Genomic DNA, 27,793 nt, shown 5'->3' with positions numbered 1-27,793 from the left:
TTAGATCCACTATGGACTGGACTCTCACACTTTTATGTTAGATTCACTATGGGCTGGACTTTCACACTATTATGTTAGATCCTGTATGGACTGGACTCTCACACTATTATGTTAGATCCACTATTGACTAGACACTCACAATATTATGCTAGATCCACTATGGACTGGACTCTCACACTATTATGTTAGATCCACTATGGACTGGACTCTCACACTATTATGTTAGATCCACTATGAGCTGGACTCTCACACTATTATGTTAGATCCACTATGGACTGGACTCTCACACTTTTATGTTAGATCCACTATGGACTAGACTCTCAACATATTATGTTGGATCCACTATGGGCTGGACTTTCACACTATTATGTTAGATCCACTATGGACCAGACTCTCAAAATATTATGTTAGATCCACTATGGACTAGACACTCACAATATTATGCTAGATCCACTATGGACTGGACTCTCACACTATTATGTTAGATCTACTATGGACTGGACTCTCACACTATTATGTTAGATCCACTATGGACTGGACTCTCACACTATTATGTTAGATCCACTATGGACTGGACTCTCACACTATTATGTTAGATCCACTATGGACTAGACTCTCAAAATATTATGTTAGATCCACTATGGACTAGACACTCACAATATTATGCTAGATCCACTATGGACTGGACTCTCACACTATTATGTTAGATCCATTAAGGACTGGACTCTCACACTATTATGTTAGATCCACTATGGACTGGACTCTCACACTATTATGTTAGATCCACTATGGACTGTACTCTCACACTATTATGTTAGATCCACTATGGACTAGACTCTCACACTTTTATGTTAGATCCACTATGTACTGGACTCTCACACTATTATGTTAGATCCACTATGGACTGGACTCTCACTATGTTAGATCCACTATGGACTGGACTCTCACTATGTTAGATCCACTATGGACTGGACTCTCACACTATTATGTTAGATCCACTATGGACTGGACTCTCACTATGTTAGATCCACTATGGACTGGACTCTCACTATGTTAGATCCACTATGGACTGGACTCTCACACTATTATGTTAGATCCACTATGGACTGGACTCTCACACTATTAATGTTAAATCCACTATGGACTGGACTCTCATACTTGTTCAATTTACTCTGTTGGAGCATTATGTCCCCAGCAAGTGCAGAGACCTCATTGCTCAATTTCAAGAGGTGGTTCTCTCACCTGGAGCAGCAACATCTAGTTGGCAGGTACAGATTGGCATTATCACAGGGTGCAGTATTTCTGTGACATTGTTTATCTTAGCCGTCGTCCATGGCCTGGGCATTGAACTATGGAACGCAAGCTGTAGTCCAGGCAGCAAGACCCGCCTCTACGCATGGCTAGTGGATCCAAGGGAGCGACAAGTGTCGATACAGCTTGGTACCAGGGACGCCGCAGGAGTTGCCGGAATGACGCTGCAACGTCAAAACCGCCTCCGGGACTCCGGCTCCTGACTTTCTGTCGGGGTTTACCCCCTTAGCCTTAACCTCGAGTGGGTTGACCGCAAGGCAGCGGTGGTTTTGAGATTGGAGATTTCCTTCTCCTAGGTGGGCTGCCTTACCAGGTTTACGAGCCCCATCTGCCCGAATGTGGCAGGTAGCACGGGGGTACATCTTACCCGTGGCGGTATAAGCCCAACCTGACTCCAACTTTAGCCATGAACATGCTCATTAAGTCTGCTGAGCCAGGGTAGAGCTGGCCCCGAACACATCCTCTACAACAGGGGTGCTCATTACGTCGATCGCGAGCTACCGGTCGATCTCGGAGGGTGTGTCAGTCGATCACCAGCCAGGCATTAAAAAAATAGTCCTAAAAATGAGCGATCATAAATCTTCACTATGACGTCACTTTCGTCACTTGATTGACATTCACGGCCTTCTGAGATGACGCTGGCTGCTGCCAGCTCATTAAAATTACCGACTGGAAGGCGAGAAACACTTTATTTCAACAGACTCTGGCGCCGTACCTGTCGTCAAAACTCCAAAGACCGACTGCACAGTTGCACTAACAAAATAAGAGTCTCAGAAAGCTGGCGTGCACAAGCTAGCAAGCTACGGAGTTTGCCGACAATGTATTTCTTGTAAAGTGTATACAAAGGAGTACGGAAGCTGGACAAATAAGATGCCAAAAACCAACCACTTTCATGTGGTATTGGACAGAAAGGAGGACTTTTTTTCTCCTCCATTCGAAAATGCGGACATTATCAGCATTCCAATCAATGCAAGTCATCAGAATCAGGTAATACACCAACTTATATTCTTGTCTTCATGAAAGAAATGAATCTATATGTGTTAAACATGCTTGCATTATCTTTAAACACCTTTAACTTATTAACAATATTAACTATATGTGTTAAACATGCTTGTATTATCTTTAAACACCTTTAACTTATTAACAATATTAACTATATGTGTTAAACATGCTTGTATTATCTTTAAACACCTTTAAGTTGTTAACAATATTAACTATATGTATTAAACATTCTTGTATTATCATTAAACACCTTTAATTTTTTAACAATATTAACTATATGTGTTAAACATGCTTGCATTATCATTAAACACCTTTAACTTGTTAACAATATTAACTATATGTGTTAAACATGCTTGTATTATCTTTAAACACCTTTAACTTGTTAACAATATTAACTATGTGTGTTAAACATGCTTGCATTATCTTTAAACACATTAACTTGTTAACAATATTAACTATATGTGTTAAACATGCTTGTATTATCTTTAAACACCTTTAACTTGTTAACAATATTAACTATGTGTGTTAAACATGCTTGCATTATCTTTAAACACATTAACTTGTTAACAATATTAACTATATGTGTTAAACATGCTTGTATTATCTTTAAACACCTTTAACTTGTTAACAATATTAACTGTGTTAAACATGCTTGCATTATCTTTAAACACATTAACTTGTTAACAATATTAACTATATGTGTTACACATGCTTGCATTATCTTTAAACACCTTTAACTTGTTAACAATATTAACTATATGTATTAAACATTCTTGTATTATCATTAAACACCTTTAATTTTTTAACAATATTAACTACATGTGTTAAACATGCTTGCATTATCATTAAACACCTTTAACTTGTTAACAATATTAACTATATGTGTTAAACATGCTTGCATTATCTTTAAACACCTTTAACTTGTTAACAATATTAACTATATGTGTTAAACATGCTTGTATTATCTTTAAACACCTTTAACTTGTTAACAATATTAACTATGTGTGTTAAACATGCTTGCATTATCTTTAAACACATTAACTTGTTAACAATATTAACTATATGTGTTAAACATGCTTGTATTATCTTTAAACACCTTTAAGTTGTTAACAATATTAACTATATGTATTAAACATTCTTGTATTATCATTAAACACCTTTAATTTTTTAACAATATTAACTATGTGTTAAACATGCTTGTATTATCATTAAACACCTTTAACTTGTTAACAATATTAACTATATGTATTAAACATGCTTGTATTATCATTAAACACCTTTACTTTTTTAACAATATTAACTATATGTGTGTTAAACATGCTTGTATTATCATTAAACACCTTTAACTTGTTAACAATATTAACTATATGTATTAAACATTCTTGTATTATCATTAAACACCTTTAACTTGTTAACAATATTAACTATATGTATTAAACATTCTTGTATTATCATTAAACACCTTTAATTTTTTAACAATATTAACTATGTGTTAAACATGCTTGTATTATCATTAAACACCTTTAACTTATTAACAATATTAACCATATGTGTTAAACATGCTTGCATTATCATTAAACACCTTTAACTTGTTAACAATATTAACTATATGTGTTAAACATGCTTGTATTATCTTTAAACACCTTTAACTTATTAACAATATTAACCATATGTGTTAAACATGCTTGCATTATCATTAAACACCTTTAACTTGTTAACAATATTAACTATATGTGTTAAACATGCTTGTATTATCTTTAAACACCTTTAAGTTGTTAACAATATTAACTATATGTATTAAACATTCTTGTATTATCTTTAAACACCTTTAACTTGTTAACAATATTAACTATGTGTGTTAAACATGCTTGCATTATCTTTAAACACATTAACTTGTTAACAATATTAACTATATGTGTTACACATGCTTGCATTATCTTTAAACACCTTTAACTTATTAACAATATTAACCATATGTGTTAAACATGCTTGCATTATCATTAAACACCTTTAACTTGTTAACAATATTAACTATATGTGTTAAACATGCTTGCATTATCTTTAAACACCTTTAACTTGTTAACAATATTAACTATGTGTTAAACATGCTTGTATTATCTTTAAACACCTTTAACTTATTAACAATATTAACTATATGTGTTAAACATGCTTGCATTATCTTTAAACACCTTTAACTTGTTAACAATATTAACTATGTGTTAAACATGCTTGTATTATCTTTAAACACCTTTAAGTTGTTAACAATATTAACTATATGTATTAAACATTCTTGTATTATCATTAAACACCTTTAATTTTTTAACAATATTAACTATGTGTTAAACATGCTTGCATTATCTTTAAACACCTTTAACTTGTTAACAATATTAACTATATGTGTTAAACATGCTTGTATTATCTTTAAACACCTTTAACTTATTAACAATATTAACTATATGTGTTAAACATGCTTGTATTATCTTTAAACACCTTTAACTTGTTAACAATATTAACTATATGTGTTAAACATGCTTGTATTATCATTAAACACCTTTAATTTTTTAACAATATTAACTATATGTGTTAAACATGCTTGCATTATCTTTAAACACCTTTAACTTGTTAACAAAAACATATATTTCATAAATAAGTAAATATAAATGATATATATGAATGAGGTAGATCCCCACGACTTGATCAATTGAAAAGTAGCTCGCCTGCAGAAAAAGTGTGAGCACCCCTGATCTACAACATCACCCCCCCCCCCCCCCCCCCCCCCCCCCCCCCCCCTCAGGGCATTCAACGATGACCTTACAGTCGCAACAGAATCAGTCCGAGGCTGCTGCTGGATTCTGAAGGGACTCAAAAGGATGGTGGAATGGGCCGTTTCTAGACCTGCCAAGTCAAGATCCATGACACCTTCAAGTTCTACCATGCATTATGGTCACCACACACCATGCTATGCAGTATGATTAGTTCATAAAACATAAAGCCATAGAGAGAACTCCTACCTGTATAGGGACGACAGCGGCCTCTTGGTGCCCATCTTCGGCCTGTATGGCTTGGGCTCTCCTGCCATGTTGACATCTGGGGAGAAAAAGGACAACATCACTCCTTGCAAAGTTGCAAGCACACAATACATTGATTTTGAATGACAAATTAGTCATACACAACGATGCCTGGGTCTTGTCGTGATTGACGGATCCCTTCTATCCCGCCTTTTCCGACTCATTATTCATTTCTTCTTGGGGCTTAATCAGCTTTGAGTGCAGCATTCAAGGTCGCACACGAGGACTCAAACAATTAGCCGACAGACGCTATAAATTGCCCGTCAAATGGATAGATGAGTCAACCTCGTTAGCTGCGAAAAAGTCCGCAGTCACCAAGATCAATAATAAAACTAGATTTTTGGGCAGGATTTCTGCGTTTATCAACAGGGAAACACTTAAGACCCTTGCCGGTGCGGTTTTGATTGATTGATTGAGACTTTTATTAGTAGATTGCACAGTACAGTACATATTCCGTACAATTGACCACTAAATGGTAACACCCCAATAAGTTTTTACACTTGTTTAAGTCGGGGTCCATACAGTGTCATTTGGACTACGCCTGCACCTCACGGTTCACAATACTTGCCAACCTTGAGACCTCCGATTTCGGGAGGTGGGGGGAGGGGGGTGGGGGTGGGCGGGGTCGGGGTGGGACGGGGGCGTGGCTAAAAGGGGAGGAGTATATTTACAGCTAGAATTCTCCAAGTCAAGTATTTCATATATATATAGATATATATATATATATCTATATATATATATATATATATCTATCTATATATATATATATATATATATATATATATATATATATATATATATATATATATATGAAATACTTGACGTTCAGTGAATTCTAGCTATATATATATATATATATATATATATATATATATATATACATATATATATATATTTTTATTATTATATGTATACATATATATATATATATATATATATATATATATATATATATATATATATATATATATATATATATATATATATATATATACATATATACATATTTATTTTATTATATATATATACACGTGTATATATATATATTTTATTATATATATATATATATATATATATATATATAAAATAAATACTTGAATTTCAGTGTTCATTTATTTACACATATACACACACATTACACTCATCTACTCATTGTTGAGTTAAGGGTTGAATTGTCCATCCTTGTTCTATTCTCTGTCACTATCTTTCTAACCATGATATTTACAGCTAGAATTCTCCAAGTCAAGTATTTCATATATATATAGATATATATATATATCTATATATATATATATATATATAAATAAATAAATGATAAATGGGTTGTACTTGTATAGCGCTTTTCTACCTTCAAGGTACTCAAAGCGCTTTGACACTACTTCCACATTTACCCATTCACACACACATTCACACACTGATGGAGGGAGCTGCCATGCAAGGCGCTAACCAGCACCCATCAGGAGCAAGGGTGAAGTGTCTTGCTCAGGACACAACGGACATGACGAGGTTGGTACTAGGTGGGGATTGAACCAGGGACCCTCGGGTTGCACACGGCCACTCTCCCACTGCGCCACGCCGTCCCTACATATATATATATATATATATATATAAGAAATACTTGACGTTCAGTGAATTCTAGCTATATATATATATATATATATACATATATATTTTTTTATTATATGTATATATATATATATATATATACACATATATATATATTTATTTTATTATATATATACACGTATATATATATATATTTTATTATATATATACATATATATATATATTTTTTTATTATATGTATATATATATATATACATATATATATATTTATTTTATTATATATATACACGTATATATATATATATATTTTATTATATATATATATATATATATATATATATATATATATATATATATATATATATATATATATATATATATATATATATATATAAAATAAATACTTGAATTTCAGTGTTCATTTATTTACACATATACACACACATTACACTCATCTACTCATTGTTGAGTTAAGGGTTGAATTGTCCATCCTTGTTCTATTCTCTGTCACTATCTTTCTAACCATGCTGAACACCCTCTCTGATGATGCATTGCTGTGTGGCACGCACAAAAGTGCTTTCATCAAATGCACTAGATGGCAGTATTGTCCTGTTTAAGAGTGTCACAACATTGCTGTTTACGGCAGACAAACTGCTTTACGGTATACAAAAACGTGACTGCTGTTGTGTGTTGTTGCCGCGCTGGGAGGACGTTAATGAAACTGCCTAACAATAAACCCATGAGGACCTGAGTCCGCCTGAATTTCGAGAGATTTTCGGGAGAAAATTTGTCCCGGGAGGTTTTCGGGAGAGGCGCTGAATTTCGGGAGTCTCTCTGAAAATTCGGGAGGGTTGGCAAGTATGCGGTTCACCAGTATCCCCAAGCCACTAAAAACTAAACTGCAAACTTCCCAAAACAAGCTGGTGAGACTCCTGCTCAACCTCCCATACAGGACTCACCTAACTCAAGCCCACTTTACCAAATTGGGATGGCTTAGTGTTGAGGAAAGAGTACACCAAATCGCAATATTCAAAACACTCCGAGAAACTGTCCCCAAGTACCTGTCCAACTATTTCACCAGAGTAAGTGATGCTCACAAGTACTACACCAGAGGGAGTTCCTCAGACCTCGTCACTCCCAAATTCAAGACTCTCATGGGAAAAAATGCATTCTACTATTTTGCCACCACACAGTGGAATGCACTACCAACACACCTTCAAATTACAACTTCCCTACTAAATTTTAAAACTGCCATAAAATCTCACACTATTATGTTAGATCCACTATGGACTGGACTCTCACTATTATGTTAGATCCACTATGGACTGTACTCTCACTATTATGTTAGATCCACTATGGACTGGACTCTCACACTATTATGTTAGACCCACTATGGACGGGACTCTCACCATTATGTTAGATCCACTATGGACTGGTCTCTCACTATTATGTTAGATCCACTATGGACTGGACTCTCACACTATTATGTTAGATCCACTATGGACTGGACTCTCACTATTATGTTAGATCCACTATGGACTGGACTCTCACTATTATGTTAGATCCACTATGGACTGGACTCTCACACTATTATGTTAGACCCACTATGGACGGGACTCTCACCATTATGTTAGATCCACTATGGACTGGTCTCTCACTATTATGTTAGATCCACTATGGACTGGACTCTCACTATTATGTTAGATCCACTATGGACTGGACTCTCACACTATTATGTTAGATCCACTATGGACTGGACTCTCACACTATTATGTTAGATCCACTATGGACTGGACTCTCACTATTATGTTAGATCCACTATGGACTGGACTCTCACACTATTATGTTAGACCCACTATGGACTGGACTCTCAACATTATGTTAGATCCACTATGGACTGGTCTCTCACACTATTATGTTAGATCCACTATGGACTAGACTCTCACACTATTATGTTAGATCCACTATGGACTGGACTCTCACACTATTATGTTAGATCCACTATGGACTGGACTCTCACACTATTATGTTAGATCCACTATGGACTGGACTCTCACTATTATGTTAGATCCACTATGGACTGGACTCTCACTATTATGTTAGATCCACTATGGACTGGACTCTCACACTATTATGTTAGATCCACTATGGACTGGACTCTCACACTATTATGGTAGATCCACTATGGACTGGACTCTCACACTATTATGTTAGATCCACTATGGACTGGACTCTCACTATTATGTTAGATCCACTATGGACTGGACTCTCACACTATTATGTTAGATCCACTATGGACTGGACTCTCACACTATTATGTTAGATCCACTATGGACTGGACTCTCACACTATTATGTTAGACCCACTATGGACTGGACTCTCACCATTATGTTAGATCCACTATGGACTGGTCTCTCACTATTATGTTAGATCCACTATGGACTGGACTCTCACTATTATGTTAGATCCACTATGGACTGGACTCTCACAATATTATGCTAGATCCACTCGACGTCCATTGCACTGGTCGCTCAGGGAGATGTCTGCGGTCCCCTCCAATGTTTGTCATTGTCATCCCATTGGGTTGAGTTTTTCCCTTGCCCTGATGTGGGATCTGAGCCGAGGATGTGGTTGTGGCTTGTGCAGCCCTTTGAGACACTTGTGATTTAGGGCCATATAAGTAAACATTGATTGATTGATTGATGAATCATAATGATCTTAGCTTTTGGAAACTGCTGACCTCAAACACGAAATATTCACTAAAATCCTTTACACTATTCCAGCTGTATTAAACACAGGTTGCTACCTTTTGCCTTGTTCCTATCTCACAAATGGTCCACGGGAAGTAGTAGGAGGCAGCTGGGATGGAAAGTATCAGTGGCTTTCAGCTGTATTGTAATTAGGCCAGAGAAAGACATGAGGGATGGTTCACATAACAAAGTGCGCTCTCCTGTGGTCCCCTGCTTGGGCCATTAAAGCCCTCTACAATGAACAACTCGCAACTCCGCACAAGTACAACCGGCCTCTGATTAATTACAGTCATTATGCCACCCTCATATGAATACAAACCAAAATAATTTGCAAATGTATATACATGTTGGCATGAGCATCATTTCAAATTTGAGGAGGCAGACTCCATTGCTAAGCAACCAAATTAGAGCTTTGGAGGCAGGAGCTGGGTTCCTCATGCTGAAGTTTACATCTTATTCTTCTTGGTTTTTTTTAGGTCTATATCTGAGCAGAGCACCTCAGAAGAAGAGCTGGATGTTGTTTCATGCAGACTATAAGGTAACATGTGTTTTTATTTATTTATTTATTTATTTTTTATTTATTTATTATTTATTATTTATTATTTATTTTATTATTTTTATTATTTATTTATTATTTATTTTATTATTTTTATTTATTTTTTATTCTTTATTTATTTTATTTTAACAGTGTTTTTATTTGGGGCCAAAAGCAAAACAAAGCCCACTAAGATGTGTGTCTACTGTAAGCAGTGTTGGGACTAACGTGTTACTGTAACGCCGTTACTTACGGCGGTAAATAGGATTCTAACGCGTTATTTTTTATATTCAGTAACTCAGTTACCGTTACTACATGATGCGTTGCTGCGTTATTTTACACAATTTTTTATGTAGTATCGGCTAGAAACTGAGTAAATCTGAGTGTGTTTTATTGGAGCGCTGTGGAAGAGGCACGCTGTGCGCTGTCTGTATGTATGTGTGTGTGTGTTTACTAACAAGACGTCATGGCGAAGCCCGAAGCCGAGTTTCTTAACATGGAGATATTCTCACAACTTTTGTTTTGTCGACCACAAAGAAAAGAACATTTTAGTTGAATGTAAGTTGTGTCTTGGATCAAAGATCCTATCCTAGCAATTCAAATCTGCTGAAACAGCTACAAAAGCAACATGCTTCGACGAAGCTAGTGAAGAGAGACACACTTCACCTCCCAAGCAACAGCGTCTGGATTTTAACGAGGCACTGCGCACTAAAGGTACACACACTCTTTCAATTCTCTTATACCTGTTTTTATGTTTTTATGTTTTTATTTATTCTATTTTAATTTTTTTTTTTTTTAATCGTGTTCTGTTTGTGTTGTGTTGTGTTTGCTCGGTACTCGTTTTATCTTTTAACCTGTTCATTGTACAGCACTTTGGCTACCCCTGTGGTAAATTTTAAATGTGCTTTATAAATAAAGTTGATTTGATTTGATTTGATATACAGTTGCTCTTTCATTCTAAACTTCTAGAGTGTTTGATTATCACATCACTCTAAATGTATAGACTATAAAGTTCACAAACATAAAGAGGGATGCTAGTGGGCCAGGCCAATCTTTCCTTATCTCTAAACTAAAACTGGGGAAATGTGTAGAGTGTTCTGGGCTTCAGACATGATTTTATTTCACAATTCCTAGAGAGAAAAAAATGCCTGGTTAGGCTTTGTGTATGTAGTGTGTGCCTTCCTTGGATTACAGCTATGTTGTTATTATGCTGTTTGTTACTTATGTATGTTATGTTCCAGCTATTTAAAATAGTTTTGTCCATTTGTTCTGGCCTGAAACAAATTGGCCCTTTGAAACATATCTTTGTCTTTGTGTGTTGTATGTAGAGCACATTGCTTAGCAGAGTTCAGTGATGCAAATGCATGTCAAGTTGATCAACAGATTGTATTATTCTCCAGTGCAATAACAGTACTGAAATGAAGGCTAAAAGGGCATTAAAGGGGGCCTTAAAAAAAATAAAAAAATAAAATAAAATATACATATCTATATATATATATATATATATATATATATATATATATATATATATATATCTAAATATATATAAGTATCTAAATAGTTACTTTTCACAGTAACGCATTACTTTTTGGTGTATGTAACTGAGTTAGTAACTGAGTTACTTTTGAAATAAAGTAACTAGTAACTGTAACTAGTTATTGGTTTTCAGTAACTAACCCAACACTGACTGTAAGTCAACATGTAGCTGGTTAAGGCAAACATGGAATGCATGTCGGGAAAAGATGCAAGAAACTGGGTCCAGCCTTTGACTGATATTTTTTTTTACTCTTCCCCCCTTCCCTAATATCACCTTTTTTAAGGAGCGCCGTAAGTGGCTGATCCATTGGCGGTCCCGTCTTGTCTCCCTGTAACATATGTCTGCTCTTAGTGGGACTGGGCCCAAAATGTAATTTCAGTTCTTATATGTCTTGTACGTGTTAAAGAATGGACAATAATAAAGCATACTTGCCAACCTTGAGACCTCCGATTTCGGGAGATGGGGGGAGGGGGTGGGCGTGGTCGGGGTGGGACAGGGGCGTGGTTGGGTGCGTGGCTAAAAGGGGAGGAGTATATTTACAGCTAGCATTCACCAAGTCAAGTATTTCATATATATATATATATACATATACATATATATATAAGAAATACTTGACTTTAAGTGATTTCTAGCTACATATATATATATATATATATATATATATATATATATATAAAATAAATACTTGAATTTCAGTGTTCATTTATTTACACATATACACACACATAACACTCATCTACTCATTGTTGAGTTAAGGGTTGAATTGTCCATCCTTGTTCTATTCTCTGTCACTATTTTTCGAACCATGCTGAACACCCTCTCTGATGATGCATTGCTGTGTGGCACGCACAAAAGTGCTTTCATCAAATGCACTAGATGGCAGTATTGTCCTGTTTAAGAGTGTCACAACATTGCTGTTTACGGCAGACGAACTGCTTTACGGTATACAAAAAAGTGACTTAATGAAACTGCCTAACAATAAACCCACATAAGAAACCAAGAACTCGCCCTCCATCATTCTATAGTTGTAACGTGATTGGGCAGGTACGCTTTTTTATATTGTGGAGGACCTGAGTCTGCCTGAATTTCGGGAGATTTTCGGGAGAAAATTTGTCCCAGGAGGTTTTCGGGAGAGGCGCTGAATTTCGGGAGTCTCCCGGAAAATCCGGGAGGATTGGCAAGTATGTAATAAAGCATCCTGAAAGAGCTCCGGTGTGTAGGGACCAGGTCATATTGTTTTATATATATACAGGTAAAAGTCAGTAAATTAGAATATTTTGAAAAACTTGATTTATTTCAGTAATTGCATTCAAAAGGTGTAACTTGTACATTATATTTATTCATTGCACACAGACTGATGCATTCAAATGTTTATTTCATTTAATTTTGATGATTTGAAGTGGCAACAAATGAAAATCCAAAATTCCGTGTGTCACAAAATTAGAATATTACTTAAGGCTAATACAAAAAAGGGATTTTTAGAAATGTTGGCCAACTGAAAAGTATGAAAATGAAAAATATGAGCATGTACAATACTCTTTTTTTTTTTTTTTTTTTTTTTTTTTATGTCCTGTCCAGCTTCTCAGGCAAATCATATAGTTGATGTAGATGCCCATGACGGCTGTTCAGATTTACTTTACAAAAGAGAAGTGTAGGATACTTCTCTTGTTGCCTTATTTGTATTTGACTTTATTAAATGTATTTATATTATCATTTAGTGCAGCCGGGCCGGAGCAGGAGGGGATAGAAAGAGAAAAAAAAAAGAAGACAGGGGGAAATTGTGGGGACAAGAGGGGGATTAGACAGAGAGACAAAAACAACAACAGCAAACAACAACAACAACAACAATAGAGCAACATCAGCAAATATGACATGTACAAATATGATGGTAAAAGTAATAGCAAATAAGCAGTTAGCGAAAAATAAAAAATAATACAGAAATGACAATGAGCATTATTACACTACAAATGGATCAATACAAATACCAATAGAAATAGCGCTATTGATAATGAACAATACCAATAATTTACCTTTATTATCATAAATACAGTTGTTTAAATGCAACAATACATATACGTAATGATAACTTGAGATACGAAAGAATGCAGAAAAATGGAGGGGGAGAAAGAGAAGCAACCTACATTAACCTTGTAGATTGTTATAGTCACAATAGGTTAAGCTTTGTCAGTGTGCCATGTGTTACACCCAGTTTACCCTAGGGCAACAACGTTAATATATGTTTGATGAAACGTGATTATGTGCATGAGTGTAAGTATGCATATGTACTTGTATATGTACAGAATGTGTATATGTGTTTGTACAATGAATGTATATGTACAGAATGTGTATATGTGTTTGTACAGTGAATGTATATGTACAGTATGTGTATGTGTATGTTTGTATATTGAATGTGCGTGTGGATGTACGAATATTAGGTAGGTAAATATGTACTGTATTTGTGTATGTATGTGGGAGCGTAGGTACCTATGTACGTATGTGAGCATATGTGAATTTGCATGTACAATACATTCGACTCCCAGAGTGCGTGGGAGCCAGAGCACGGCCCCATCACCCCCGAGAGCCCAACCCACAAACAGGAGGCGTGGTGCCCAGGGAACCAGGGACCACCGCCCCCACGCAGCCAAGCCGGCCAGCGACAGGAACCCCAGAGCCCGACCCACCGTACCGCCCACAAGGGCCAGCAGCAGGCCGCAGACAGACGCACCCGGCAGAGGACAGGGCACGAGAAAAGCAGGGGACAGCCAGACCCCAAGCCAGCGAGAGACTACACCCCACACGGGCAGAAAGGCGAGACGCCCCGCCCGAGGGACCCAGAGACTCCCCGCAACCGGACGGGAAGACCGCCCCCGCCCCACCGGCAACCGGGCCCCCACGAGCCCACCCCCCACCCCCGGAGAGCGCGGCGAGGCCAGCCCCCGGCCACCCCACCCAAACCGGCCGCCGCAGGACCACCCAGGCACAGGGCCACGGGAACCACCCACCCCACCCGCAGGGACCCCAACGATGGAGATGGAACAACCAGCAACCGCCCCGCCGAGCCCCCCCCCTGAGGGAGGGGAAAAATTAAAAAATAATATTAATAAAATATATTTAAAAAATAAATAAATAAATAAATAAATTAATTAATTAATTAAAAAAAAAAAAAAAAAGAATTAAAAGAAGATCACAGACATGCTGACAAACAAGGTCACTACCCCAGCAACTGGCCGACTCGCAGCACCTCGGAATACCTTGCAGCACCAAGCTACCACAATAGACGCAGGGACTAGGCCCAACAGGCCCCAACCAAGACGGGCACCCGGAAGGGATGGACAGCGGGACCCAGGAGCTCCAGACACGCAGTTCGGATGCAGTAGCCTGAGGCGTCGACCCCCGTCTGACAGGCAGGCCCAGAGCGTACCCCCAGAAATATACATACATACATACATACACACATACACATACACATACACATGTACAATACTCAATACTTGGTTGGAGCTCCTTTTGCCTCAATTACTGCGTTACTCAGTGGCCTAGTGGTTAGAGTGTCCGCCCTGAGATCGGTAGGTTGTGAGTTCAAACCCCGGCCGAGTCATACCAAAGACTATAAAAATGGGACCCATTACCTCCCTGCTTGGCACTCAGCATCAAGGGTTGGAATTGGGGGTTAAATCACCAAAATGATTCCCGGGCGCGGCCACCGCTGCTGCCCACTGCTCCCCTCACCTCCCAGGGGGTGATCAAGGGTGATGGGTCAAATGCAGAGAATAATCTCGCCACACCTAGTGTGTGTGTGACAATCATTGGTACTTTAACTTTAATTTAACTTTAATGCGGCGTGGCATGGAGTCGATGAGTTTCTGGCACTGCTCAGGTGTTATGAGAGCCCAGGTTGCTCTGATAGTGGCCTTCAACTCTTCTGCGTTTTTGGGTCTGGCATTCTGCATCTTCCTTTTCACAATACCCCACAGATTTTCTATGGGGCTAAGGTCAGGGGAGTTGGCGGGCCAATTTAGAACAGAAATACCATGGTCCGTAAACCAGGCATGGGTAGATTTTGCGCTGTGTGCAGGCGCCAAGTCCTGTTGGAACTTGAAATCTCCATCTCCATAGAGCAGGTCAGCAGCAGGAAGCATGAAGTGCTCTAAAACTTGCTGGTAGACGGCTGCGTTGACCCTGGATCTCAGGAAACAGAGTGGACCGACACCAGCAGATGACATGGCACCCCAAACCATCACCTAACCATGCAAATTTTGCATTTCCTTTGGAAATCGAGGTCCCAGAGTCTGGAGGAAGACAGGAGAGGCACAGGATCCACGTTGCCTGAAGTCTAGTGTAAAGTTTCCACCATCAGTGATGGTTTGGGGTGCCATGTCATCTGCTGGTGTCGGTCCACTCTGTTTCCTGAGATCCAGGGTCAACGCAGCCGTCTACCAGCAAGTTTTAGAGCACTTCATGCTTCCTGCTGCTGACCTGCTCTATGGAGATGGAGATTTCAAGTTCCAACAGGACTTGGCGCCTGCACACAGCGCAAAATCTACCCGTGCCTGGTTTACGGACTATGGTATTTCTGTTCTAAATTGGCCCGCCAACTCCCCTGACCTTAGCCCCATAGAAAATCTGTGGGGTATTGTGAAAAGGAAGATGCAGAATGCCAGACCCAAAAACGCAGAAGAGTTGAAGGCCACTATCAGAGCAACCTGGGCTCTCATAACACCTGAGCAGTGCCAGAAACTCATCGACTCCATGCCACGCCGCATTAACGCAGTAATTGAGGCAAAAGGAGCTCCAACCAAGTATTGAGTATTGTACATGCTCATATTTTTCATTTTCATACTTTTCAGTTGGCCAACATTTCTAAAAATCCCTTTTTTGTATTAGCCTTAAGTAATATTCTAATTTTGTGACACACGGAATTTTGGATTTTCATTTGTTGCCACTTCAAATCATCAAAATTAAATGAAATAAACATTTGAATGCATCAGTCTGTGTGCAATGAATAAATATAATGTACAAGTTACACCTTTTGAATGCAATTACTGAAATAAATCAAGTTTTTCAAAATATTCTAATTTACTGGCTTTTACCTGTATATATTTAAGTTATCGTGACGTGATTTTACCAGTCCCGGCCCACTTGGGAGTATATTTTTCTCCATGTGGCCCCCCATCTAAAATGAGTTTGACACCCCTGCCATAAAGGCATGTTTTTAAATACAGTTCCTATAACCTGTAGGAGATGGTGCAGGTGTTCGCAGTGTTCCCAAAGCGCGGTGCTGTAATACATCGCTGCATTTCCGCCTCAAACTAATCCCTGACGCTAATCTCTTGGCAGGCAAAAGAGTGGCGTGAGGATCAAAACAAAGTGAGGAGCATCTTCGAAGCAGGTGAGCAGGCACCTGTTTGAATATAAATGACGCTTCCAAAGATGACAGTGCTCCGAGATTCCATCTACGCCGCCGTCGCCTTCTCCCCGTAAATCTGACAGGCGGGACTTCTATACTCTTTGATCTTGTCTCAAGGGCACAGAAAGCTGCCACTTTTTTTCCTGTTTTACACCTGAGAGGGTTTTTTTTTTCCTCCTCAAACATCGCAGTCGCAGGAACGACAGCATGACAAAGCGGGCACTTTGGAAGAGTCAACTGGAATTAATCTACATGAAAAACTACGTTAAAAAGCTACAATTTAGCGATGTTAACTAGGGAACTCCTGAATAAATAGAGGAGCGCGGGGGTTGTGCCTCAGAGCGTGGTGGGAGACTGTAACTGAGTGTGCAGCACCATACGTTTCTCCACATGAGCAAAATTTAAATCTCTTACCAAAGACTATAAAAATGGGACCCATTGCCTCCCTGCTTGGCACTCAGCATCAAGGGTTGGAATTGGGGGTTAAATCACCAAAAATGATTCCCGGGCATGGCACCGCTGCTGCCCACTGCTCCCCTCACCTACCAGGGGGTGAGCAAAGGGGATGGGTCAAATGCAGAGGACAAATTTCACCACACCTAGTGTGTGCGTGACAATCATTGGTACTTTAACTTTAACTTTAAATCTGTCTCGGCTTGATTCCTTGCTTCTTGTTCTGTATAATAGATAGTTTGGTGCTTAAACCTGACAGTTTCATGTCTTCCTCTGAGCGCTATTCCCCGCACCTGCTTTGCGTTAACAAGCAAGTCTATTTAAATTGTTGCTGTCCTTCTTTGTGTGGACATTGTTGCTCGCCATGTCATGTATGGATGTAGTTTTTGCTGTCGTCCAGCATTCTGTTTCTGTTTACTTTGTAGCCAGTTCGTTTTGCAAAGCCATCCCTATGCTTCATTGCCTTTTTCCTTTCCTTTTTGTTCATTTTCGGTTGAAGCGTTACAAAGCTTTTTACCTGCACGCTGTGGTCTGCAAATGAAAATCCAAAATTCCGTGTGTCACAAAATTAGAATATTACTTAAGGCTAATACAAAAAAGGGATTTTTAGAAATGTTGGCCAACTGAAAAGTATGAAAATGAAAAATATGAGCATGTACAATACTCAATACTTGGTTGGAGCTCCTTTTGCCTCAATTACTGCGTTAATGCGGCGTGGCATGGAGTCGATGAGTTTCTGGCACTGCTCAGGTGTTATGAGAGCCCAGGTTACCTACTCAGTGGCCTAGTGGTTAGAGTGTCCGTCCTGAGATCGGTAGGTTGTGAGTTCAAATCCCGGCCGAGTCATACCAAAGACTATAAAAATGGGACCCATTACCTCCCTGCTTGGCACTCAGCATCAAGGGTTGGAATTGGGGGTTAAATCACCAAAATGATTCCCGGGCGCGGCCACTGCTGCCCACTGCTCCCCTCACCTCCCAGGGGGTGATCAAGGGTGATGGGTCAAATGCAGAGAATAATTTCGCCACACCTAGTGTGTGTGTGACAATCATTGGTACTTTAACTTTAACTTTAACTTTAGTGGCCTTCAACTCTTCTGCCTTTTTGGGTCTGGCATTCTGCATCTTCCTTTTCACAATACCCCACAGATTTTCTATGGGGCTAAGGTCAGGGGAGTTGGCGGGCCAATTTAGAACAGAAATACCATGGTCCGTAAACCAGGCACGGGTAGATTTTGCGCTGTGTGCAGGCGCCAAGTCCTGTTGGAACTTGAAATCTCCATCTCCATAGAGCAGGTCAGCAGCAGGAAGCATGAAGTGCTCTAAAACTTGCTGGTAGACGGCTGCGTTGACCCTGGATCTCAGGAAACAGAGTGGACCGACACCAGCAGATGACATGGCACCCCAAACCATCACCCAACCATGCAAATTTTGCATTTCCTTTGGAAATCGAGGTCCCAGAGTCTGGAGGAAGACAGGAGAGGCACAGGATCCACGTTGCCTGAAGTCTAGTGTAAAGTTTCCACCATCAGTGATGGTTTGGGGTGCCATGTCATCTGCTGGTGTCGGTCCACTCTGTTTCCTGAGATCCAGGGTCAACGCAGCCGTCTACCAGCAAGTTTTAGAGCACTTCATGCTTCCTGCTGCTGACCTGCTCTATGGAGATGGAGATTTCAAGTTCCAACAGGACTTGGCGCCTGCACACAGCGCAAAATCTACCCGTGCCTGGTTTACGGACCATGGTATTTCTGTTCTAAATTGGCCCGCCAACACCCCTGACCTTAGCCCCATAGAAAATCTGTGGGGTATTGTGAAAAGGAAGATGCAGAATGCCAGACCCAAAAACGCAGAAGAGTTGAAGGCCACTATCAGAGCAACCTGGGCTCTCATAACACCTGAGCAGTGCCAGAAACTCATCGACTCCATGCCACGCCGCATTAACGCAGTAATTGAGGCAAAAGGAGCTCCAACCAAGTATTGAGTATTGTACATGCTCATATTTTTCATTTTCATACTTTTCAGTTGGCCAACATTTCTAAAAATCCCTTTTTTGTATTAGCCTTAAGTAATATTCTAATTTTGTGACACACGGAATTTTGGATTTTCATTTGTTGCCACTTCAAATCATCAAAATTAAATGAAATAAACATTTGAATGCATCAGTCTGTGTGCAATGAATAAATATAATGTACAAGTTACACCTTTTGAATGCAATTACTGAAATAAATCAAGTTTTTCAAAATATTCTAATTTACTGGCTTTTACCTGTATATTATATGTGGTTATAGGGTATATATATATATTTTCTCATTGTGTTTTGCACACTCTTGGAGTCAACATGTGCATAGTCACGTACATAGTGTCATGTACATAGTGTATATATATATATATATATATATATATATATATATATATATATATATATATATATATATATATATATATATACACATTGTTTTTCAAATCACCTGACATGTATACTGTGTATATGTACATCATTTATCCATTTTTTTTAACGTAATTTTTTATATACATATTACAGGTTATATATATATCATTTATTATTGAATGTATCAAATGTGATGAATATGTAATGGACCACAATGGAAACAAGCTTTTTGGCTTTTTGTGCCATCTGTTTGCCTTTTTAAAGCATTACATGGAGATGTCAATTAACTTCTCGATCAATCACTCAAACTAACAGGATGCACGACCAAAACAAGCTTGTAAATCCCATTATTCACAGCAACGCACCTCTTCTACATAACCTGATCTGATGAACTTTTCTCTCTAAGTACCACTGATGTGATTCGTCCAATTCAAGATCTTAAAGCCACAAGTAAGCGTAAAAAAAAGTGTCGTTAAATGGCCTCTTGGTACTCACATCTCTGAGAGCGACGCCTGCCTTTGTACATGTCGAGGAAGGAAGATGCTTGGCTGTGTGCTGGGCGGACTCTCTGTTTCTCTCTAGCTCCCCCAAAAACAGACATCCAGTGTGTTGGCAGCCGAGCCGCTTCAGACCGTACCATTTGTCAAGTCCTCTCGGGGGGGTAACTTTGGCCTCAAATACCCCCAGTGAGCTCCCAATGCAGGTGCACCAACCAGCAAGTACCACTCGCCCGCCCACTTACCCGCCTCCCGTTTTGCTCTACAGATTATGTTGCCATGAATTACAAGGGGCTGAATGATGGTCCCTCCTGCTTTTAGCTGGCAGGCTGCTGCCTAGAAAAAAAATAAGTCTCTCTCGCCTCCTTGCGTCGAAATTTGCAAAGCAGCAGGTAAGGTTCGCTCATACCTGCCAACTTTTGAAATCAGAAAAACCTAGTAGCCAGGGTCCAGGGGCAAAGTCCTGGTGGGGGGTTCAGGCTTCGCCCCCCGACGCAAAATGATTATTAGCATTCAGACAGGTTAAAATGTTGCTAAAACCATCACTTTTCTATCAGTCACAGTGACTTTTCAAAACAAAAATATTACAGCAAAAATCATATGGGTTGATTGACATGTTTATTCTGTAAGCTAACTTCAATAGTTTGAAATTATTTTGACAGTTAATGCCAGTTATCCTGTCAACCTTTCACAAGACTTCAATTTGTTCATTGAAAGTATAAACACTTTTTACAGTAAACAAATGGTAAAACAGTACTAAACAATTCCATAAAAAAAAAAATTGGTGTCATTATTAACTTTCTGTCCAAGCTTGTATAATCTACTGCCTTGTTCAATTGTACAAAATATTCTGTGCCTAAAATTCACATTTCTATCACAATTATCATACTGTAAACATGGTAAGCTAACTTCATTAAAATTAATAGTCCTGTCAATAGCATGGAATTACAATTCAAATGTAGTTTTTTTGTAAGCCTTTCAAAAGAATTCAAAATATGAAAAATTCATGAAAATTAATTGAAGCCATCAGACACTTGAAAAGTGGCACATCACATCTCTAATGTAATCATTTGAACTTTTCAACAGAAATAGCACTGCAAAAATATGAAGGACATACTTCTGTATTTTGGTAGTTATGCTGTCAACATTTAACAAGATTTCTTCAACTTGGACTTGAAAGCATAAATAGTATAAACACTTTTAACAGTATAACAGTACTAAACAATTCCAATAGATAACATTGGTGTCATTACCTTTTTGTGGCTAAAATCCGAAAAACGTTGAAAGTTTTCCACTTGTATCGCTAGCAACGGCATTAGACTTGTGTTTTTTTGTCCCAACGTGGTCTTTTACATCGCTAATTCCTCCGTGTCCGATCGAAAAAATCTTGTCTGCACAAGGTGCAATTCGCGTAGTTTTCACCCTTTTTGGAACGGATAATTATTCCCGGATAGGCTTTTGAATATTCTTCACGGAATGACTGCAGTTTTCTTTTCGGTTTAAGACTCGTTTGCGATTTTTCTCCGGCTGATTCCATGATCGTTCGCTCGTTTGGAAACAATGGCCTCGTGCTTGGCAGCGGTGCTATAAATAGCCTCGCGCATTAAAAAAAAAATTTTTTTTTAATTAATGAAAAACCGTATTTTTTATCACTGAAACCGTAACCCGGAATAGGTTGATGAAAACCGTACTAATTACGGGAAAACCGGAGTAGTTGGCAGGTATGTTCGCTTAAAGAAAACAAACTCCATTCAATTAAACTGAGGCCAGTGCAAAAGGAATGCATGCATCTCTTCGCACCTCTCATATTTGAACCGAAACGGTACCCACGATACCAGTACTCATCGGTACCAATTTTCAATATGTTTGTGTTTGTTAAAGAGTTAAAGGGGTTGGGACTTTTCCTGCATTTAAAACACTGCCTGGGGGTCTTACAGACCATCTTCAAGCAGCTTTCTGGCCATCTCTTCAGAATGCAGCGTTTTGTGTAGAAGTCCTTGTCCAGGCCAAGCCATCGGCCTGGGGGTCTTCAAAAGCCTTCTTAAGACCTATCTCTTCTCGCTGGCCTTTAACCTGAGCTGAGCCCGCCCACGAGGCCACCATTTCTAGTTTATCTTGCGGGGCGGTACCTCTGGATTGGCAGACCGGGGTGGTGGTTCCTCTCTTTAAGAAGGGGAACCGGAGGGTGTGTTCTAACTATCGTGGGATCACACTCCTCAGCCTTCCCGGTAAGGTCTATTCGGGTGTACTGGAGAGGAGGCTACGCCGGATAGTCGAACCTCGGATTCAGGAGGAACAGTGTGGTTTTCGTCCTGGTCGTGGAACTGTGGACCAGCTCTATACTCTCGGCAGGGTCCTTGAGGGTGCATGGGAGTTTGCCCAACCAGTCTACATGTGCTTTGTGGACTTGGAGAAGGCATTCGACCGTGTCCCTCGGGAAGTCCTGTGGGGAGTGCTCAGAGAGTATGGGGTATCGGACTGTCTGATTGTGGCAGTCCGCTCCCTGTATGATCAGTGCCAGAGCTTGGTCCGCATTGCCGGCAGTAAGTCGGACACGTTTCCAGTGAGGGTTGGACTCCGCCAAGGCTGCCCTTTGTCACCCATTCTGTTCATAACTTTTATGGACAGAATTTCTAGGCGCAGTCAAGGCGTTGAGGGGATCTGGTTTGGTGGCTGCAGGATTAGGTCTCTGCTTTTTGCAGATGATGTGGTCCTGATGGCTTCATCTGGCCAGGATCTTCAGCTCTCCCTGGATCGGTTCGCAGCCGAATGTGAAGCGACTGGGATGAGAATCAGCACCTCCAAGTCCGAGTCCATGGTTCTCGCCCGGAAAAGGGTGGAGTGTCATCTCCGGGTTGGGGAGGAGATCTTGCCCCAAGTGGAGGAGTTCAAGTACCTCGGAGTCTTGTTCACGAGTGAGGGAAGAGTGGATCGTGAGATCGACAGGCGGGTCGGTGCGGCGTCTTCAGTAATGCGGACGATGTATCGATCCGTTGTGGTGAAGAAGGAGCTGAGCCGGAAGGCAAAGCTCTCAATTTACCGGTCGATCTACGTTCCCATCCTCACCTATGGTCATGAGCTTTGGGTTATGACCGAAAGGACAAGATCACGGGTACAAGCGGGTGGCGGGGCTCTCCCTTAGAGATAGGGTGAGAAGCTCTGCCATCCGGGGGGAGCTCAAAGTAAAGCCGCTGCTCCTCCACATGGAGAGGAGCCAGATGAGGTGGTTCGGGCATCTGGTCAGGATGCCACCCGAACGCCTCCCTAGGGAGGTGTTTAGGGCACGTCCGACCGGTAGGAGGCCACGGGGAAGACCCAGGACACGTTGGGAAGACTATGTCTCCCGGCTGGCCTGGGAATGCCTCGGGGTCCCACAGGAAGAGCTGGACGAAGTGGCTGGGGAGAGGGAAGTCTGGGTTTCCCTGCTTAGGCTGCTGCCCCCGCGACCCGACCTTGGATAAGCGGAAGAAGATGGATGGATGGATGGATGGATCTTGCAATTTTACTTTTTATTCGAACCCTTTTACCGTATTGCTTTTGTACTATCTTGTTTAGCTCATTCATTGTTTATGTTCTTTGTTTTGTTTTTTGCTCTATGCTTTTTAACCTGTAAAGCACTTTGGTCCAATTTAAAAATTGATGTAAACGTGCTATATAAATAAAGTTGCCTTGCCTTGCCATGCCATCAGCCATGTTGTCGTTTTTAGCACTTCCATATGGAGTCTACTGACAAATTGAAAGTAGAACTATACGCTACTTTGTATTAGAAATGCAACAGCGGAGGATTTTAGCATGCATGCGCATGTACGAGCCAGTCTGCCCCACAACAAAAAGATAGAGAAAATGAAGGAACTTATTGACTACAACTCTACACCATACTTGCCAACCTTGAGACCTCCGATTTCGGGAGGTGGGGGGCGTGGTCGGCGTGGGGCGGGGGCGTGGTTGAGGGCGGGGCTAAGAGGGGAGGAGTATATTTACAGCTAGAATTCACCAAGTCAAGTATTTCATATATATATATATATATATAAGAAATACTTGACTTTCAGTGAATTCTAGCTATGTATATATTTATTTTATTACATATATATATATATATATATATATATATATATATATGTAAATCTATTATATATATATATATATATATATATATATATATATATATATATATATATATATATATATATATATATATATATATATATATGTGTGTATAAATAAAATAAATACTTGAATTTCAGTGTTCATTTATTTACACATATACACACACATAACACTCATCTACTCATTATTGAGTTAAGGGTTGAATTGTCCATCCTTGTTCTATTCTCTGTCACTATTTTTCTAACCATACTGAACACCCTTTCGCAGGTACCCAGAAAGGTTTCGAGTACCACCAAAAAAACTGAATCTCTGAAGACAGTATAAAAATCTGTGTTAAAGGTGTACAAATACTGTTTGTATAATAAGCATGTTATTTTTTTTTACAAATGAGGGTTAAGAGTTCAGTACTAAAAAAAAAAAGAAAAGAATGTGGCTTAAGTACAGTTTTTTAATTGAGCTGCTGCATTTTTTGGTTGGGTTGTTTATTTCTTTTGAGTAACTTCTATACATTTCTAAAAGGGGAGGAATGTAATAGAGTGATCTATGTTTGTCTGTTGCCATCTCCTGGTGAATGTTGGCTATAGCGCACTAAGGTTACTTTTTGGTTGGCCAACGATTTACGTGGTGTTGCGCACCTGACGTCACTCAGGTCCGCATGGAACTGGAGGGGGCGTGGCTTCCAGCTCCGCCTGAATTTCGGGAGATTTTCGGGAGAAAATCTGTCCCGGGAGGTTTTCGGGAGAGGCGCTGAATTTCGGGAGCCTCCCGGAAAATCCGGGAGGGTTGGCAAGTATGATCTACACACAAGTGAATGAAGTGCAGAGTTACTCAACAGCCATACATGTCACACTAGGGGTGGCGGTATGAACAACGCCAACACTGTCATAAACATGTGCCATATCGTGAAACCACACTAAACAACAATGACAAACACATTTCGGGAGAATAGTTTCACAGAATTCCCTGCAGCACCAACTTTTCCGGGACGCTACAATATAAACAAACGCCATTGGTGGATCTACACATAACATCCACGGTGATGATACCAAGTACAAGAGCGTATCGAGTCGATACTACTATGATAACATCAATATTTTGTAGCATCACAAAATCTTGTCTGTTAAAAAAAATCTATATTATGTTTATAAACTCAGGAAATGAGGACTTTGAATATGACCAATGTATGATCCTGTAACTACTTGGTATCAGATTGATACCCAAACTTGTGGTATCATCCAAAACTAATGTAAAGTATGGATACAAATGGTGGACTTGCGCAAAGCTCTTCGGTTAAACCTCTACCATATATGGAGATATCCGTTGATGTTACTCAGGCGAAATACGTCACTAAAGTCTCAAATTCCAAATGACTCTTTAAGAAACAAGTTTGGAAAAAGGCAAAATTGTTTTATAAATATCTTACCATGCCTCCAGGGTAGTGTTGTCCCAATACTGATATTTTGGTACCGGTACCGGTAGTAAAATTATTTTGAATATTATGTTAGATCCACAATGGACTGGACTCTCACTATTATGTTAGATCCACTATGGACTGAACTCTCACACTATTATGTTAGATCCACTATGGACTGGACTCTCACAATATTATGTTAGATCCACTATGGACTGGACTCTCACAATATTATGTTAGATCCACTATGGACTGGACTCTCACTATTATGTTAGATCCACGATGGACTGGACTCTCACACTATTATGTTAGATCCACTATGGACTGGACTCTCACTATTATGTTAGATCCACTATGGACTGGACTCTCACTATTATGTTAGATCCACTATGGACTGGACTCTCACTATTATGTTAGATCCACGATGGACTGGACTCTCACACTATTATGTTAGATCCACTATGGACTGGACTCTCACAATATTATGTTAGATCCACTATGGACTGGACTCTCACTATTATGTTAGATCCACGATGGACTGGACTCTCACACTATTATGTTAGATCCACTATGGACTGGACTCTCACTATTATGTTAGATCCACTATGGACTGGACTCTCACACTATTATGTTAGATCCACTATGGACTGAACTCTCACATTATTATGTTAGATCCACTATGGACTGGACTCTCACACTATTATGTTAGATCCACTATGGACTAGACTCTCACAATATTATGTTAGATCCACTATGGACTGGACTCTCACTATTATGTTAGATCCACGATGGACTGGACTCTCACAATATTATGTTAGATCCACTATGGACTGGACTCTCACACTATTATGTTAGATCCACTATGGACTGGACTCTCACAATATTATGTTAGATCCACTATGGACTGGACTCTCACACTATTATGTTAGATCCACTATGGACTGAACTCTCACATTATTATGTTAGATCCACTATGGACTGGACTCTCACAATATTATGTTAGATCCACTATGGACTGGACTCTCACTATTATGTTAGATCTACTATGGACTGGACTCTCACAATATTATGTTAGATCCACTATGGACTGGACTCTCACTATTATGTTAGATCCACTATGAACTGGACTCTCACAATATTATGTTAGATCCACTATGGACTGGACTCTCACTATTATGTTAGATCCACGATGGACTGGACTCTCACACTATTATGTTAGATCCACTATGGACTGGACTCTCACTATTATGTTAGATCCACTATGGACTGGACTCTCACACTATTATGTTAGATCCACTATGGACTGGACTCTCACTATTATGTTAGATTCACGATGGACTGGACTCTCACACTATTATGTTAGATCCACTATGGACTGGACTCTCACTATTATGTTAGATCCACTATGGACTGGACTCTCACTATTATGTTAGATCCACTATGGACTGGACTCTCACACTATTATGTTAGATCCACTATGGACTGCCCTCAATATTATGTTAGATCCACTATGGACTGGACTCTCACTATTATGTTAGATCCACTATGGACTGGACTCTCACTATTATGTTAGATCCACTATGGACTGGACTCTCACACTATTATGTTAGATCCACTATGGACTGCCCTCAATATTATGTTAGATCCACTATGGACTGGACTCTCACTATTATGTTAGATCCACTATGGACTGGACTCTCACTATTATGTTAGATCCACTATGGACTGGACTCTCACTATTATGTTAGATCCACTATGGAC

The 27,793-nt window shown here is 39.4% G+C and overlaps 1 protein-coding gene across 2 annotated transcripts in view; it reads right to left on the bottom strand.

Annotated features, from left to right (window-relative positions):
* The window catches only part of ralyl (RALY RNA binding protein like), a 180,441-nt gene that overhangs the window by 41,508 nt on the left and 111,140 nt on the right, over positions 1–27,793 (bottom strand). The window contains exons 1-2 of one of the 2 annotated variants that reach the window (XM_061978785.2): positions 20,513–20,688; positions 5,325–5,400 (exon numbers count right to left, since the gene is read on the bottom strand). In XM_061978785.2, the coding sequence (XP_061834769.1) occupies positions 5,325–5,400; positions 20,513–20,657 (221 nt within the window). In that variant the 5' untranslated portion in view covers positions 20,658–20,688. Of the gene's footprint in view, positions 1–5,324; positions 5,401–20,512; positions 20,689–27,793 lie in introns of those variants that run through there. The other variant, XM_061978784.2, reaches the window with a different exon arrangement.

Source organism: Nerophis lumbriciformis, linkage group LG19 (genome assembly GCF_033978685.3).
Source record: "Nerophis lumbriciformis linkage group LG19, RoL_Nlum_v2.1, whole genome shotgun sequence".
NCBI lineage: Eukaryota > Metazoa > Chordata > Actinopteri > Syngnathiformes > Syngnathidae > Nerophis > Nerophis lumbriciformis.
This window is presented reverse-complemented; position numbering and strand designations above follow the sequence as displayed.